Source organism: Platichthys flesus, chromosome 5 (assembly GCF_949316205.1).
Source record: "Platichthys flesus chromosome 5, fPlaFle2.1, whole genome shotgun sequence".
Classification (NCBI taxonomy): Eukaryota; Metazoa; Chordata; class Actinopteri; order Pleuronectiformes; family Pleuronectidae; genus Platichthys; species Platichthys flesus.
The window spans coordinates 541,502-556,685 of NC_084949.1; the positions used below are offsets into that span (position 1 = coordinate 541,502).

Sequence of the window (15,184 nt, forward strand, 5' to 3'; positions counted from 1 at the left end):
CTTCCTGCTCTCCTCTGAGGATCACTCCCTCACATCCTTATCCTCCTTGATCTCAATGCTGCCTTTGAAACCATCAACCACTCCATCCTTTTCAAATCCTACCTCTCTGACCACCACCAATTCATTAGCATCAATAAATCCAACTCCAACACGGCCCCAGTTTCCCAAGGTGTCCCCCAAGGTTCTGTATTTGGCCATCTCCTCTTTATTCTCTACATCAGGGGTATTCAACTAAAATTTTAAGAGGTCTAGTTTGAGAAAAATTCTTGAAGCAAAGGTCCGGAAGATCATAATTTCCAACTATTTAGTGTGATATATATTTAAGTAGCCTCAGCAACTGCATGTACTCAATACCTGACTGTCAAATTAAATGAATTCAGTTCGATTCCAAAACCTTTGACAGTTTTTATTGTCACGTTACATAGAACTGAACATATGTGGATGATTGCAGATATGTATAATGTTTTCTCATTAACTAAATAAAAGTAGGACAGCATTTCAAATAAGACAAAATAAATAAAATATGAAAATAAAGTGCTTAACTTCAGAAAAATGTAATAAAGGAAGCAAAAGCTTGAATTTCCCTTTTTCTGTTTCACAACTTGACTTAACAGTCTCATCCAATTTCACAGATAATAACAATTGAACAGTTTTAGAATGACTTTCTTCCCCTCTTATATCCCACTCCCCCACTTTTTTGGTCAGTGAGAGAATTGAGCTCCAGCTTGTCCTGCCAGGATTTTAAATCTGGGCCGGAAGGGAGACAGGGCCAGTCTCATACACATGTGGAGGTGCTCATTAGTGAGTTTTGAACGATATTTAGCTTTCATAATGTTCATTGTGGAGAAAGCTGCCTCGCAGTTGTATGTTGAGCCAAAAATGGTCAAGATTTACAGGGCTACTTTCCTCAGACCTGAGAAAGCTGTCTCAGAGACCATTTGGAGCCAGATAGTGGAAGGGTCAGTTCTTGCAAACTGCTCTTTAAGGGCCACATCTGCTTGGAGATCATCCGATTGCATCTGGAGAGGCCCAGCGTTTACCCATTTAAAGTGCTGTGTGACTTCCTTTGAGAACCCCCTGACATCTGTGATGAGAACTGGGTTCTGAATGAACATGGTGAGCGGCTGTCCAAAGCTGAAGCTGTCAAAACGGTTGCTGAAGTTTACAATCAGCTTATGAATAAAGTCAACAAATCTAAAAAATCTCTCTGTCCCTGAACCTGTTCCTGCACTGCTGGGAAGTGTGCATAGTCTCCCTGCAGGTCTTCCTTGAACACCTCAAGTTTCCTCTGAAAGAAGCGGACAGCTGTCATCAGTTCAAAAATTGAATTGTCCTTGCCCTGTCAAATTCAGTTCCGTCAGATGTGAAGTGATATCAACCAAAAAGGCCACGTTATCCATATCTTACTCATTTTCTAAAAAGAGAGAAAACTGTGTTGCCTTCTGACTTCTTAGCTCTGCTAAGAAGGCTGCTACTTCCCTCCTGATAGACCCAAAGCGCTCTAACACCCTGCCTTTACTGAGCCATCTTACATTGTTGTGCAGTAAAAGATCATCAGCATTGGCTTCTCTGAGGAATTCCCTAACATGCGATGCTGGTAGGAAGGGGATGCCCTAAGAAAGTTGATAATTTTCATCATTGTATTCCATCACCTCAGCATGCTCATCTGAAAGGGAGGCGCAGAGGACAGATTGATGAATGATGCAATGGTAAGCTATGAGCTCAGGATTGTCCAATTTCAGTCTTGCTACAGCTAATTTCTCTTTACATTACATTACATTACATGTAATTTGGCTGACGCTTTTATCCAAAGCGACTTACAATTAGTACACTCAACATTTATGAGGGGCCATTTAGGGGTTCAATCTCTTGCCAAGAACACTTTGGCATGCAATGGGGAATAGTGGGGATTGAACCGGCAACCTCTTGTTTGAGAACGACCACTCTACCCCAAGCAACTCTGAGGGAACACTCATGAGCACGTTGTTGGGCAGTGAATGAGTGGCTCAGGATCCTGTTGGACTGATCATATTGGGCTCTGGGACCACTTATTTTCTGTGATCTCACTTCAGATTTAAGTGGGTTTGTTTGTTCCAATCCTTTATGCTTTGTCTTCAGGAAAGCACAGACTTGATTGGCTGAGTAGTATCACGTGGGATGGCTTAACTCGCAAGCAATTGGTCAATGCGTTTCCTCATCCGCTAAACCACTACCGTAATGACTACAAAAGATGCGCCGGTTAAAAATAGAAGCGCCCTGTCAGGTTTTAAATCATAACCTTCTGTTTTGGCTGTAGGACCGGGCCTGCCTGAATGACTACCGCCCAGTAGCACTCATCTACACCATCATGAAGTATTTTGAGTGGTTACTCAAATCCTTCATCACCTCCTCCCTCCCTGACTCTCTGGACCCTCTTCAGTTTGCCTACAGGCCAAATAGGTAGACTGAAGATGCCATCTCCCTCACCCTACACACCACCCTCTCTCACCTGGAGCAGAGGGACACATATGGGAGAATGCTCTTCATTGACTACAGTTCAACGATCAATACCACCATGAAGCTTGTCACCCAGCTCAGAGACCTTGGTTAAACATCGCCCTCTGTGATAGGATCCTGGACTTGGCAGAACCCAGGCTGTGCAGATAGGCAGCCCCATATCCTCAACCCTGACTCTCAACACCGGTGCACCCCAGGGCTGCGTGCTCAGTCCTCTGCTGTACTCCCTGTTCATGCATGACTGCGTGGCCACCCAAAACTCCAACAACATCATCAAAGTTGCTAATGACACGACCGCCATAGGCCTGATCACCTTTGACCATGAGATGGCCTACAGAGAGGAGGTCAAAGCCCTGACATCTTGGTGCCAGGACAGCAACCTCCATCTCAACGTCCACAAAACGAAGGAGCTGATCGTGGACTACAGGAATAGACAAGGTGTAGAACACGCCCCCCTCTCCATCAACAGGATTATGGCGGGGAGCATTGCTAGAAGAGAGCCTGTGACCCAAGCATTTCATTGCCAGCGACTGCTAAATTGAATTGGTGTGCACATGACAATAAAGTCTTGAATCTTAAATCTCACAAACTATCTAACAGATAAAAAGACCTGGATGCAAAATAACTTTCTCAATCTCAACAGCGACAAATCAGATATTCTCATTCTCAGCCCCGAATAAAATACCACTCACAGGCTCTGTGCTCGGCCCAATTTTATTCTCATTATATTTGCTTCCAATAGGAAACATTATCAGGACACACTGTAAATTTCCAATACTATGAGGATGACACCCAGCTATAGTTGTCAACAAAACCTGAACAGTGTAATAGATTAACTAAACTCCTAGCATGTCTCAATTACATAAAAAACCTGAATGACCCGCAATTTTCTCTTATTAAACTTAGATAAAACAGAGGTTCTAATACTTGGCCCTAAACACCTTAGAGATACATTATCTAATGATATAGCTGCGCTAGACAACATTGCCCGTGCTTCTAATGATACAGTCAGGTACTTGGGAGTGATCTTTGATCCTAATTTGTCCTTTAATTCTGACTTAAAACAAATTTCTAGGACAGCCTTTTTCCACTAGCGTAATATCTCAAAATTGTCCTTTCGCAAAAAGATGCAGGAAAACTAGTCCATGCCTTTGTTTCATCCAAACTGGACTATTGCAATTCATTATTATCAGGCTCCAGCAGGAAGTCGTTAAAGACTCTGCAGCTTGTCCAAAATGCTGCAGCACATGTCCTGACGAGAACCAAGAAAAGAGAGCACATTTCTCCAGTATTAACATCGCTACACTGGCTTCCGGTTTAATCCAGAATATAATTTAACATTTTCTCCTCACCTTCAAGGCCTTTAATAATATGGCCCCATTTTACCCTAAAGAGCTGTTAGTACCCTATAAACCCACTAGAGCGCTCCGCTCCCAGAATTCAGGATTACTTGTCGTCCCTAAAGTCTCTAAAAGTAGAGTAGGAGCCAGAGCTTTCAGCCATCAAACCCTCTCCTGTGGAATAATCTCTCGCTTTCAGTTCGGGAAGCAGACTCCATATGTACGTTTAAGAGTAGGATTAAAACCTTCCTTTTTGATGAAGCTTATGGTTAGAGCTGGTCCAGGCTTGTCTTAGACCTGCTCTTAGTTTTGAAAGAAAGCATACCGCCAGTTGATAACATCAACTGGCGGTATGCATTAATAGGAAGCGTATAGTTAAAAAAGGCTTAGAGGTATTGATGTCTGATCTACTGAGTGGGCCACATGGCTTTCATAGTACTGCCATACAAACCAGTAGCCAGATTTACATTGAGCCTCAGTGTACCCTCAAGTTTGGCCTGCCATCATTGTATCATCGGGCGGCTGTGGCTGAGGGGAAGAGTGGTCGTCCTCCAACCTGAAGGTCGGCGGTTCGATCCCCAGTCTGAACAATCTGCATGCCGAAGTGTCCTTGGGCAAGATGCTGAACCCTGAATGGCTCCCCATAGAATAACAAAGTGCTGGGATAGATGCACTGTATGAATGTGTTTGTGATTGGGTGAATGTGAAACTGTACTGTAAAGCGCTTTGAGTGGTCATCAAGACTAGAAAAGCGCTATATAAATACAAATCCATTTACCAAATCCATCCATCATTGATTAAAACACCTGATGGTGCAAAGGGAATTTATGACACATGACACACGGAGCTTCTCTTTCCAGCTTATCACAGTATTTCATTTCACATCAATACAATGTAATTAATATAATATAATTTTTTTAACTTCTTACCACCGGATATGGATATGTACCGTATTCAACATTCCAATAACAAAATCAGGTAGTGAGTAGAGTATAAAATAACAAATGTAATGGAAATTTACTTAATCATTTCTTAGTTTATGCTTATAGCAGACAGTTCAATCTAGGTTACAGCTCAAGATAAACTTTATGGCACGCCCATTGTCTAGCATGTGACTCCGTTGTCCTTTCATGTCTTGCAGAAGTTGATCCTGAGATCATCTGAATTCAAGTGACCTGTGATTGTCCTATGTTCGAAGAACTCAACTGAATGATAAAACACCCGAACCATACATGATACTATGTCCTCTCAAACACATTTAGGATGCAGCATATAATTCACATCTTTACATACGATATGTAACAGACACAGAACAATACATTCACACTCCCCCCCTCGTGTTTGGGGGTCAGGAGGTTACCCAGGCAGAGGCACTTAAATATGAGCACAGACACTTCACTTTTTTAATCACATTTCCAGCCTCCACCTTGCATGTGTGATACTTTCTGCAGAAAGTATCACAGGGTTCAAACACACAAATAAATTTACGAAGACAACTTGTCTCAGAACCTCGCTTGTTGACCAAATGTCCGCCACACATAATAGCCTTCATTACTGTATGTGAGAGCTGCTTTGGTAATGCTACATAATATCGTCTCAGATTTTAAAATGAAACATCCTCTGAACATTTAACGTCTAAATAACATTCTCATTCAAACAAGTACACACACATCTGGTTCACCTGGTAGATGTATATAGCCAACGTAGCACAGTAGGCGAAGCGGTCTCCACTAGCAGCGCACACATCTTTGTTCCAGGGCTGACAGCCTGCTGCCAGCAAGCCCACCTGCTTCACATTGGCCATCCTCACCTACAGAAAGAACGAAAAGAAAGAAACACATACATGACATTGTCATGTTATATTTAAGTAATTTTTTCCATGTATTTATATTAATGGTCAGCAGTGTACAGACAAAGATACAGTGTGCTGTGATCTAGCTTTCTTTTTCTTTGTCTTGCCCCTTCCCGTCCATCATGTGGAGTGACAAAAGAGAAACAGAGAACCACATAACTCCAGCACCCCACCGACAAAAACCCTCAAAAGAAAGTACGAAATATAAGGTACAAAAAAAGGTCAAAAATCAATAAAATAAAATAGAAATAATTAAATAATGACTGTAATAAATATAACAGGGAGAAATAAAATGGGAAGGAAGTTCAAGACGCTTACCTCAGAACATAAATGCATTAAAAATCAAATGGGGTCCAGAGAGGCTAGAGTACTTACATAGGAGACCATAGGCTGCCATTTCTTTTAGTATTATTAAAGAGCCTCTCCGGGAATATTTCACCTTTTCAAACATTAATTGGAGGCACAGTGGCATTTCTTTTTTTTTTTATGTTGATTTTATACATTTGAAGAAGTGGTCCCCATTTTCTTCCACTGTATCGGATTTGGCTGCAACACTGTTTACCCCTGAAACTCTAAAATTATTTTGTTGGCTCAAACACTTCACCCACCCCTGCATCGGCATAGTGATGAGAAGAATTTTCATTTTATGCTGAACTGTCACTTTAAGGGGCTGAGTCTTTGTGTGATATTTAGGGCTTTACTTAATGAACTGAAGAAACAAGACTAGAACTATGCATATTTTGGGCAAGAGAAAAAGATGATTGTGATTGGCCTGAGACAAACCATACCTATCACATGTATCATTCCATTTCATTTAGCTGACGCTTTTATCCAAAGCGACTTACAATAAGTGCATTCAAACCCGAGGGTACATACCAAGGACGACAAGAATCAAGAAAGTACAATTTCTTCAAAATAAAGCAAAACTACAAAGTGCTATAAGTAAGTGCCATTTAAGTGCTACTAAAAGTGTTAGTTTCAAAAGTTGTTAGTAGTTTTTTTTTTATTATTATTATTATTCAAGGTAAAGTCAGAATTGGTATGTTTTTAGTTTTCGGCGGAAGATGTGTAAACTTTCTGATATCCGGATGTCAATGGGGAGCTCATTCCACCATTTAGGAGCCAGGACGGCAAACAGTCATGTTTTTGATGAGTGTTTAGCTCGCAGTGAAGGAGCAACGAACCGATTAGCCGAAGCAGAGCGGAGTGAACGGGGTGGGGTGTAACGTTTGACCATGTCCTGGATGTAGACTGGACCGGATCCGTTCACAGCATGGTACACAAGTAATAGTGTTTTGAACCAGATGCGAGCACCCACTGGTAACCAGTGAAGGGAGCGGAGGAGAGGAGTAGTGTGAGTGAATTTAGGTTGGTTAAAAACCAGTCGAGCTGCTGCATTCTGGATGAGCTGCAAAGCTCGGATGGCAGTAGCAGGCAGACCTGCCAGGAGGGAATTACAGTATTCTAGGCGTGAGATGACCAGAGCCTGGACCAGAACCTGCCCCGCCTTCTGAGTGAGAAGGGGGCGTATTCTTCTGCTGTTGTACAGCATGAATCTACAGGACCGTGTTGTTGCAGTAATGTTGGCAGTAAGGGAGAGTTGGCTATCGAGTGTTACGCCCAGGTTCCTAGCCGTCTGAGTGGGGGTTAACACAGAGTTGTCAAGGTTAATAGTCAGGTCGTGGATGGGAGAGTCTTTCCCTGGAAGGAAAAGTAGTTCAGTCTTGTCAAGGTTAATCTTCAGGTGGTGTTGAGACATCCACTGAGAGATGTCGGTCAGACAGGCAGTGATTCGTGCTGCTATTTGTGTTTCTGATCGGGGAAAAGACAGGATTAGTTGGGTGTCATCGGCATAGCTATGGTAGGAAAAGCCGTGTGAGTGAATGACAGAGCAGAGGGAGCTGGTGTACAAAGAGAAGAGGAGAGGACCAAGGACAGAACCTTGAGGGACCCCAGTAGTGAGGGGACAAGGTTCAGACACAGATCCTCTCCAAGTTATCCTATAAGTGCGTTCATTGAGGTAGGAAGAGAGCAGGGAGAGAGCAGAGCCTGAGACACCGAGGTCCTGAAGGGAGGAAATGAGGATTAGGTGGTTCAGTGTGTCAAATGCAGCGGAGAGGTCTAGAAGGATAAGGACAGAGGAGAGAGAGGCTGCTCTAGCAGTGTGAAGCTGCTCAGAGACAGCAAGGAGGGCAGTCTCAGTTGAGTGACCTGCCTTGAAATCCGACTGGTGAGGGTCAAGAAGATTATTGTGGTTAAGATAGGAGGAAAGTTGATTAAAGATAGCATGCTCAAGAATTTTGATAGTGCCAGGAAATTACCTGCTTAGTTTAGCGTTTTATAAAATTAATCCGAGGCAGGACTTTGAACTGATATAAACCTGGATGTGGACAGGAGAATGTGGAGTTGACCCTAATTAGTGCCTTTTCCCACTATTAATCTGTCAGATTGAATGCAAGCTCCTTCTCCCAACTACCCATAACCTCTGCAAGAGAGACCACACTCGAAGAGGATATAAGCTTATTTAAAGTTTCTCAGGGTGTGGAAGCCCAGCAACAACTGGAGGATCCATTGGAAGTTGAGGGAAACATTTAAAGTCTGTGCGAACGTATTCTCACACTTGAAAACACCGGAATAGATGGGATCAGGGCAAATTATACTTAGGGTTTAAAGATTTGTAAAAGTGGCTAATGTGCCCTCAAAGTATAAATGACGCAATTCACCGCCAGAACACTAGGCGGAGTAAAGTTTTTTGTTGAAGACAAAACACACAAAGAAGAGACGTCTTCTTCTTCTTCGTCAACTGTTTATTTACATCGCCACTCCGTCAGTGACGGGTTATACAAGTGGTCATACTTTCGGATTTCTTCTGCCAAGTGCTCATCTATTTGGTCCATATTCATTCTTCTAAATATTCCGTGATTTCCACATATTATGGGGCATGAAACCGGAAGCTACACTCCGGAGGGTATGTAGTAAGCAGACCAATCACAGCCTTGCGGGCTGCGTGAGGCTCGCGTTGCTTTGTCGTATAGTTAGAAAATTGGCGGACGCACGCAAGCCACAAGAGGGCATGCGAGGGGGTTTTTGCGTCTCTTGCGTGCATGCGTGCGTGTGTACAACCCGACCATAAATTGGCCTTAAATCTGAAAACAGGTCAGACCCTTCTGTCTACACAGAGTGAAAGACAAGTATATCTTAGAAAGAGAGTACATGTGATTGTTACAAAAGGGGCTATGTGGGGAAGGGGCAGAAAGAATGTAATACTGGGTGTCTAATGTACAGTAAGTGGGACAAGAGGGGCAAAGACCATTGGGCAAGTGAAGAAGGATGTCTACCTGATTATATACTACTCCAGGTTAGAGAAGTTAAAAACCTTGGCCTAAAGCTTTACATCTGAATTTAACAAGCTAATTGGTCTGTAGCTGCTGCAGTAGATTGGACATTTATCTTTCGTAAGAATAATTGAAATTTATGCTTTGTTTAGAGTTGGAGGGAGAGAGCCTTGTTTCAATAAATCTTCAAACATATCCAATAATAAAGGGGCCAGTTAGTAGGAGATCTTCCGGAAATCCATCAGAACCTGGTGCTAGGTTAGTTTGCATTAATTTAAGACACTTGGTTATTTCTTTATTTATAATTGTAAAGGTTTGTCAAAAATATCTTCCAATTTTAATCTATAGGAGGCCATCTAAAATTGTGAGTGTGAGGAATCATAAATTTGAGGGAAAAAGTAAGAAGCTGACTGGCGTCTAAGCATACGCCGGGATAAGAGACGGCTAGCTTTATCATCATATTCATAGTATGTTCCTTTGGTTCATCTCAAAAGATATTCAGCTTTACTTGTGGAGAGCAAATCAAATTGAGATTGAAGTTTAATTCTTCTGGAATAAAGATCTCGGGGCAGGGAGAGATGGAATACACTTGCAACAGTCAGTTTCTGTTGTTTCAGTTTATTTTTATTGTCAAAATTTGTGCTCTACGAAATAATCACTCTTTGTAATACATATTTTATAGTTTCCCATAACAACGAGGGGGAAGTCGACTCAGTCCTGTTAAACTTGAGAAAAACATTGCATTTTTTTTACACAGAACTCATTTTTTGCTAGTAGCCCTGTATTGAACCTCAATTGTTATTATTGGGCAAGAGTGCGTGACTTCTGAAATAAAGAGATTCGAGAATAATAGTCCTTTAAGTATACTTTATTCCTTGCAAGGAAGGTCAGACAATCATACAGCATGCAAAGAGCATTCTGCAGAGGGAATGACAAAGAAACAGTTGCTGGCTGGTGCTTTTTATGCAGATGAAGTGAAGACATGTGTGTGTGTGTAGAGATGAACTACGTGTATGTGTGTGTGTGTGTGTGTGTGTGTGTGTGTGTGTGTGTGTGTGTGTGTGTGTGTGTGTGTGTGTGTGTGAACTATGTGTGTGAACTGAGTGAATAGTAAAATCCCAGGAGGTAAGAAACATGCTGAATGCCTTTTCAAGATCTGGGTGTAGGGAGATGAGCATAGTCTCAGATTTGTGGTCCTGATGTCATCTTGGTAGTTAGACAAGCAGAAATGCAGTATGCATAAGCAGAGATAATATATAGTGTGGTATAATGGTCAAATTTTCCATTTTCAAAATTCTTTTGTAAGTTGATGGAGAAAATGCCAAACATCCCAATTGATTTACAAGAGATGATAGTTTCCTTGACATAGCAGAGGATGTAAGTGTTTGAGGTTGTTAGCGTTCAAGATTGGGATCGATCACTAGATTCATATCCCCGTTAAAATGAGATGGCGGGTTAGGGTCATAAAATTAGGGTTGTCCGTGTTATGGGGCATAAACACTAACCAATACAACTAAAGTCTGATGTAAAAAAGTGCCACATGATATAATGGCCTCAGGGGTCAGATATAATCTGAAAATGTTGACAGTAAAGTATAAACTTGTAACTCAATACATTAAGAAATTAAGAACTCTTCCTTCTCTGATATATTAGAAGTGTGTTTTGTCCACTGTGCGACTTGATTTGTGAGACTATTTCAAGTCCGAATTTGTAAATGATCTATGGAAATAAATGCATTTGAAGGTTATGTTTAAGATGAGAGAACTTGATGCTAGGGGGAAGCTAATTTAGTTGTTTGCTAAAACAAAAAGTGATACAGGAAAATGTGCATATTATTATCCTGTGTATTGATTGAATATCTAAAAGCCACAGCATGGTTCCTTTGAATTTAAACTAAGGGGGATGTGGTGTTATCATATACCTTATATAAAGGGTGTAATGTGAACAATCTGGCATTTGACCTATTGAGGATGTCCTAAAGCAAAGAGTTCCGGGGGACAGACATGACTATTTAGTTGTAATTTACTATGAGAGACAAGCAGGAGTTTTCAATGTCAATTAAAGAATGTATTAAGGAAAAGGAGGCAAACACTTCTACAACAACACATGTTATTTATGTTATTTATCATTTTTATAATTATTATCACATTACATTACATGTCAATTTGCAGACGCTTTTATCCAAAGCGACTTACAATTATTGCATTCAACATCTATGAGGGGCCATTTAGGGGTTCAGTATCTTGCCCAAGGACACTTCGGCATGCAGATGTGGAAAAGTGAGGAGGACGATCACTCTACACCCTAGGCCACACCTAGGCCACACCACACCGCACAAACTTAGTTTAAGATGTATACCGCTCATCACATCTTACCACTAAATGGCTCAACAGGAAGTCACACATTTAACACACATTTAACAATCCAGTTTGGATATATTTGAACTCAGATATATACATTAATGACAGTAATAAGCAAATTAATCAGATCAACAGGATCGTATGTATTAAAACGTATGTCTTTTGTTTTATTTATTTTTGTGTGTCACTTGGGGGGATTTCTTGCTTTTTCTAGACTTTATGTTTTGCCTAACTCTTCCTAGAGAATGAATTGGATTAACTTCTAATTGTGTCAGTCATATCTAAAGACCTTTGTTAATAAAAGTTATGAGAGGCATGAGTTTTGATGAACAGCATGGGTACAATCCTCCCTGGTTGCAGTTTTAATGTTGCATTGTATTGTCAGTGGTTGTGTTGTTTTGTAATCGAGTATTTACATTTTCAAAACTTCTCAAACCATTTATTTATTACTGTGCTTTTAATGTTAGATTTTATTGCAGCATGCAGTTCTTCTTCAACCAGCATAATACTCCGAGCAATGAACATACAGTAGATCCACAGGTTGGAGAAGATAAGATGATTATAGACAAGGAGATGGGTAAGAGGATTGTATTAATCTATGCTGTGATTGGCTAATACAAGTGAGGAACTGACCATATCTGAATGCTGCTACTGTCCCCTCGTTGAAGCTGCTACACATCCTCTGAGCCAGAGTTTTATATATGATACACATGGGTCCTTTATAGAAATCACATAATTGACAAACAATATGAGTATTTGACCTTTAATGTTAAATCCTTCGGCTAAAAGGTATTTTTCTTTTTTAACTGCAAGTTCTCTCAGTGAATTTGTGAGATTTTACAAGTTGAAGTGTTATTTTATGATAAAGAGCCTCTAAATCTAGTATCTTGTTCATACATTCACCTCATGTTTGCTTCATGTTTGCTTTATATTTTTAATATACATACATTTTAATTTGACATTTATATAGTCCCGAAAATAAATTAATCTATCAGTTTGGGAAAGTAAGACCTCTGTGTGAAATAGCCCTTCATTATTGAGATTGTTTGTTACTGGGCTGCTGTTTTGATCAAGGGTAATAGATCTCTCTTTTGGCTTCCGGAATCTCAAATAAGATACAACTAACAGAATGCATTGAGATGATTGTGGTTGAGTTATTCTTAGCATATTGCAGTATTTGCAGGTACTATATCTTGAAGTCACAAGTTTATGTCTTACATTTATGTGGAACATTGAAATAGTAAAATATGTATTTCAAGGCATGTTAGCTGCATTATCCTGGTAATGACAATGATGGCCAATCAGTTGATTTATCTACACTCTATAATTCTATACAAATATCTCAGTTTTTAGTTTGTTTGCCATAAAATTTGGTACAGAGAAAGAATCTGGCTGATTTGATTGATCCTTGTCTCTAGAAGTACCAGACTTGCTGTGCAATGAGGAGGAGAAGTTGACAGATGTGGGATCTAGTAAAGAGGTGAAAAAGAGGAGAGCCCCATAACACATTACACAGTTTGTCACAGTTCATAAAGAGCCCTCATCACACAACAGAAGCAGAAAACTGAGGTCTTAAACTGAGCAAAGGTGACATGTGAACATAGAATACATATGGCCCATATCTCTTAGGGTTCAGTCCTGCTTGTGGAAATAAATACTGTATCATAGATGGCATGCTGTGGATTCCAATGTACACATCTACCATCTCTTCATATTTCTTCTATTTTGAAATAATATATCTAATTAAGCTTACCCATTCACACACATGTTCATACATTTGGAGGATGGGGAGTAATAGGAAGTAATAGGAATTAGCCACTGACACTGCTTGGGGGATGACCGCTCTACCCCCTCAGCCACAACCGCACCAATTATTAATATCATGCAAACCCCCATTACCTGCTGTTGCTGAATAGATCGAATATAGGACAATAATATTAACACAAAGAGTTCTTTCCAGACATTTCACTTCCAATACTAATAATAACAGGAAGAATAAGAGGAAGAAGATACCCTTAACGTTCAGTACAAGCCACCAGTTAATCAATAGGCTACCGTGTTTGTCAGCTGCCAAAGTGAAGGAACAGCTGCATCCTCGAGCACGCAGACTATTTCCTGCTGCGTGATGACTACAAAAGGTCTATGCAAAACCTTTCATCCTGACATGGAGTAACACCCTGTCGCCCATGTTCCACCAAAGAGCTGCACCGATTGACTCTGCTCAAAGTGTAAGCGCTGCTGCTTTTTTTCTAGTACATAGTAACGATCACTGTATGTGTGTATGTATGTGTGTGCGCGTGCCTGTCGTCTTTTTCTTACCCTCCGTTGTCGGCCGGCTCGGTCGCAGCGGACAGCTCCCCGGTGCTGAAATGTACCCTGCTACCGTTGTCCCCGTGGGGAGGCTCTAAACCACGGCGGTGATTGGTCTGTTAGCATAATCACCCTGGCCAGCCATTGGCTGTCCCAGGGTTCCGTGACACCGTGTTTCCTCTTTTTGTTATACCATCTAGAGATCAGTCTGATAGGGAGAATTTGACGGATAAAATAATTACTCAATTTTTACACTGCTCTGTTACATTCAATCTTTTTATATCTGTAAAGCACTCTGAATTGTCTAGTTGTTGAAATATGATGTACAAATAATCTTGCCTTGCGTCATAGATCAGAAAACCTAATTTTATATATTTAATTCTAAACAATATGGTAGCCTTTTCTTTTTGCTTGATGCCGAGTAAGATATAAACATTTTATTGATAGGTCATATGTAGAAATGGAGACATTATTCTAGAAAACTAGAATTACAGCAATGCGGTTTTATGCCTCATCCGACAACCATTGCAGTTTCCAAGTACATATTTCTACATACTTTCTCTCCAAGATTAATATAAGGTCAAAGTGATGGGTTTCCGCCTATATGACAACTGAAGAATACTTGAAATATCACTTTTATTTTTTTTAGGCCACCTTGACATTGAGCACCAGAATATAATCAGTGCTTCCAAGTGAATTGAGTGAGATGCAATTAAATTCCATATAATAAATAACATTCACAGGAAAGTGAGGCTAATGTGATCTGGACCTTTCACCCTCACACACCAACATCTAATCCATCCATCTTGAGACCAAGTGAACAGTTGTACTAAATTAGAAGACCTAGAGCTGGTCTTAAGATATCTCCTCTAGGTGAATTTAAGTGTCACATGTAATTTTATGTTCAAAACATAACGTCTTGTGAACTTGATTTTCACCTTCAACCACTAAAATTGAATCAGTTCATTTTAAGGCTAAGTGAATGTTTGTCCCAAATTTAAAGACACTTCCTCACGCTGATCTTAAAGGGATAGTTTACCAAAAGACACTTTCGAAGTCTCTGGGGTAAACAGTGTTGCGGCCAAATCCCATACAATGGAAGTATCTGGTGACTCACTCTTCAGATATAAAACTGAAGAAAAAAAACAAAGATGCCTCCATACTACCCTTGTGGTTTCTTCTAGGTTTCCACAAGTCCTGCAATACAAATTCGCCTAAAAATGGTATCATTTACACCAGGTTTTAGGATTAAAAATCTAGACTTACATCATCACACGCACATCGTAAACACAGCACACAAAAGCTATTTTTCCATTAACGATCGCCACAAGACATCACGTTCAAGAAAAACACACAGCTACTTCGTGAGGCCATCAGAATCTCGATTAGTTCATCCATGAGTCAAGACAATTGTTTTTACATTTTTGTCATTTCGCAGACGCTTTTATCCAAAGCAACTTACAATAAGTGCAATTAACATCTATGAGGGGC

General features: G+C 40.5%; 1 protein-coding gene across 3 annotated transcripts in view; it reads right to left on the bottom strand.

The window, feature by feature from the left end:
* wdr17 (WD repeat domain 17) overlaps nt 1-13,777 on the bottom strand; it is a 67,238-nt gene extending 53,461 nt beyond the window's left edge. For 2 of the 3 annotated variants that reach the window (XM_062388716.1, XM_062388715.1), the window contains exons 1-2: nt 13,703-13,777; nt 5,518-5,646 (exon numbers count right to left, since the gene is read on the bottom strand). In XM_062388716.1, coding sequence (XP_062244700.1) covers nt 5,518-5,640 — 123 coding nt within the window. In that variant the 5' untranslated portion in view covers nt 5,641-5,646; nt 13,703-13,777. The remainder of the gene's footprint in view (nt 1-5,517; nt 5,647-13,702) is intronic. The other variant, XR_009920771.1, reaches the window with a different exon arrangement.
* Nucleotides 13,778-15,184: the final 1,407 nt, after the last annotated feature.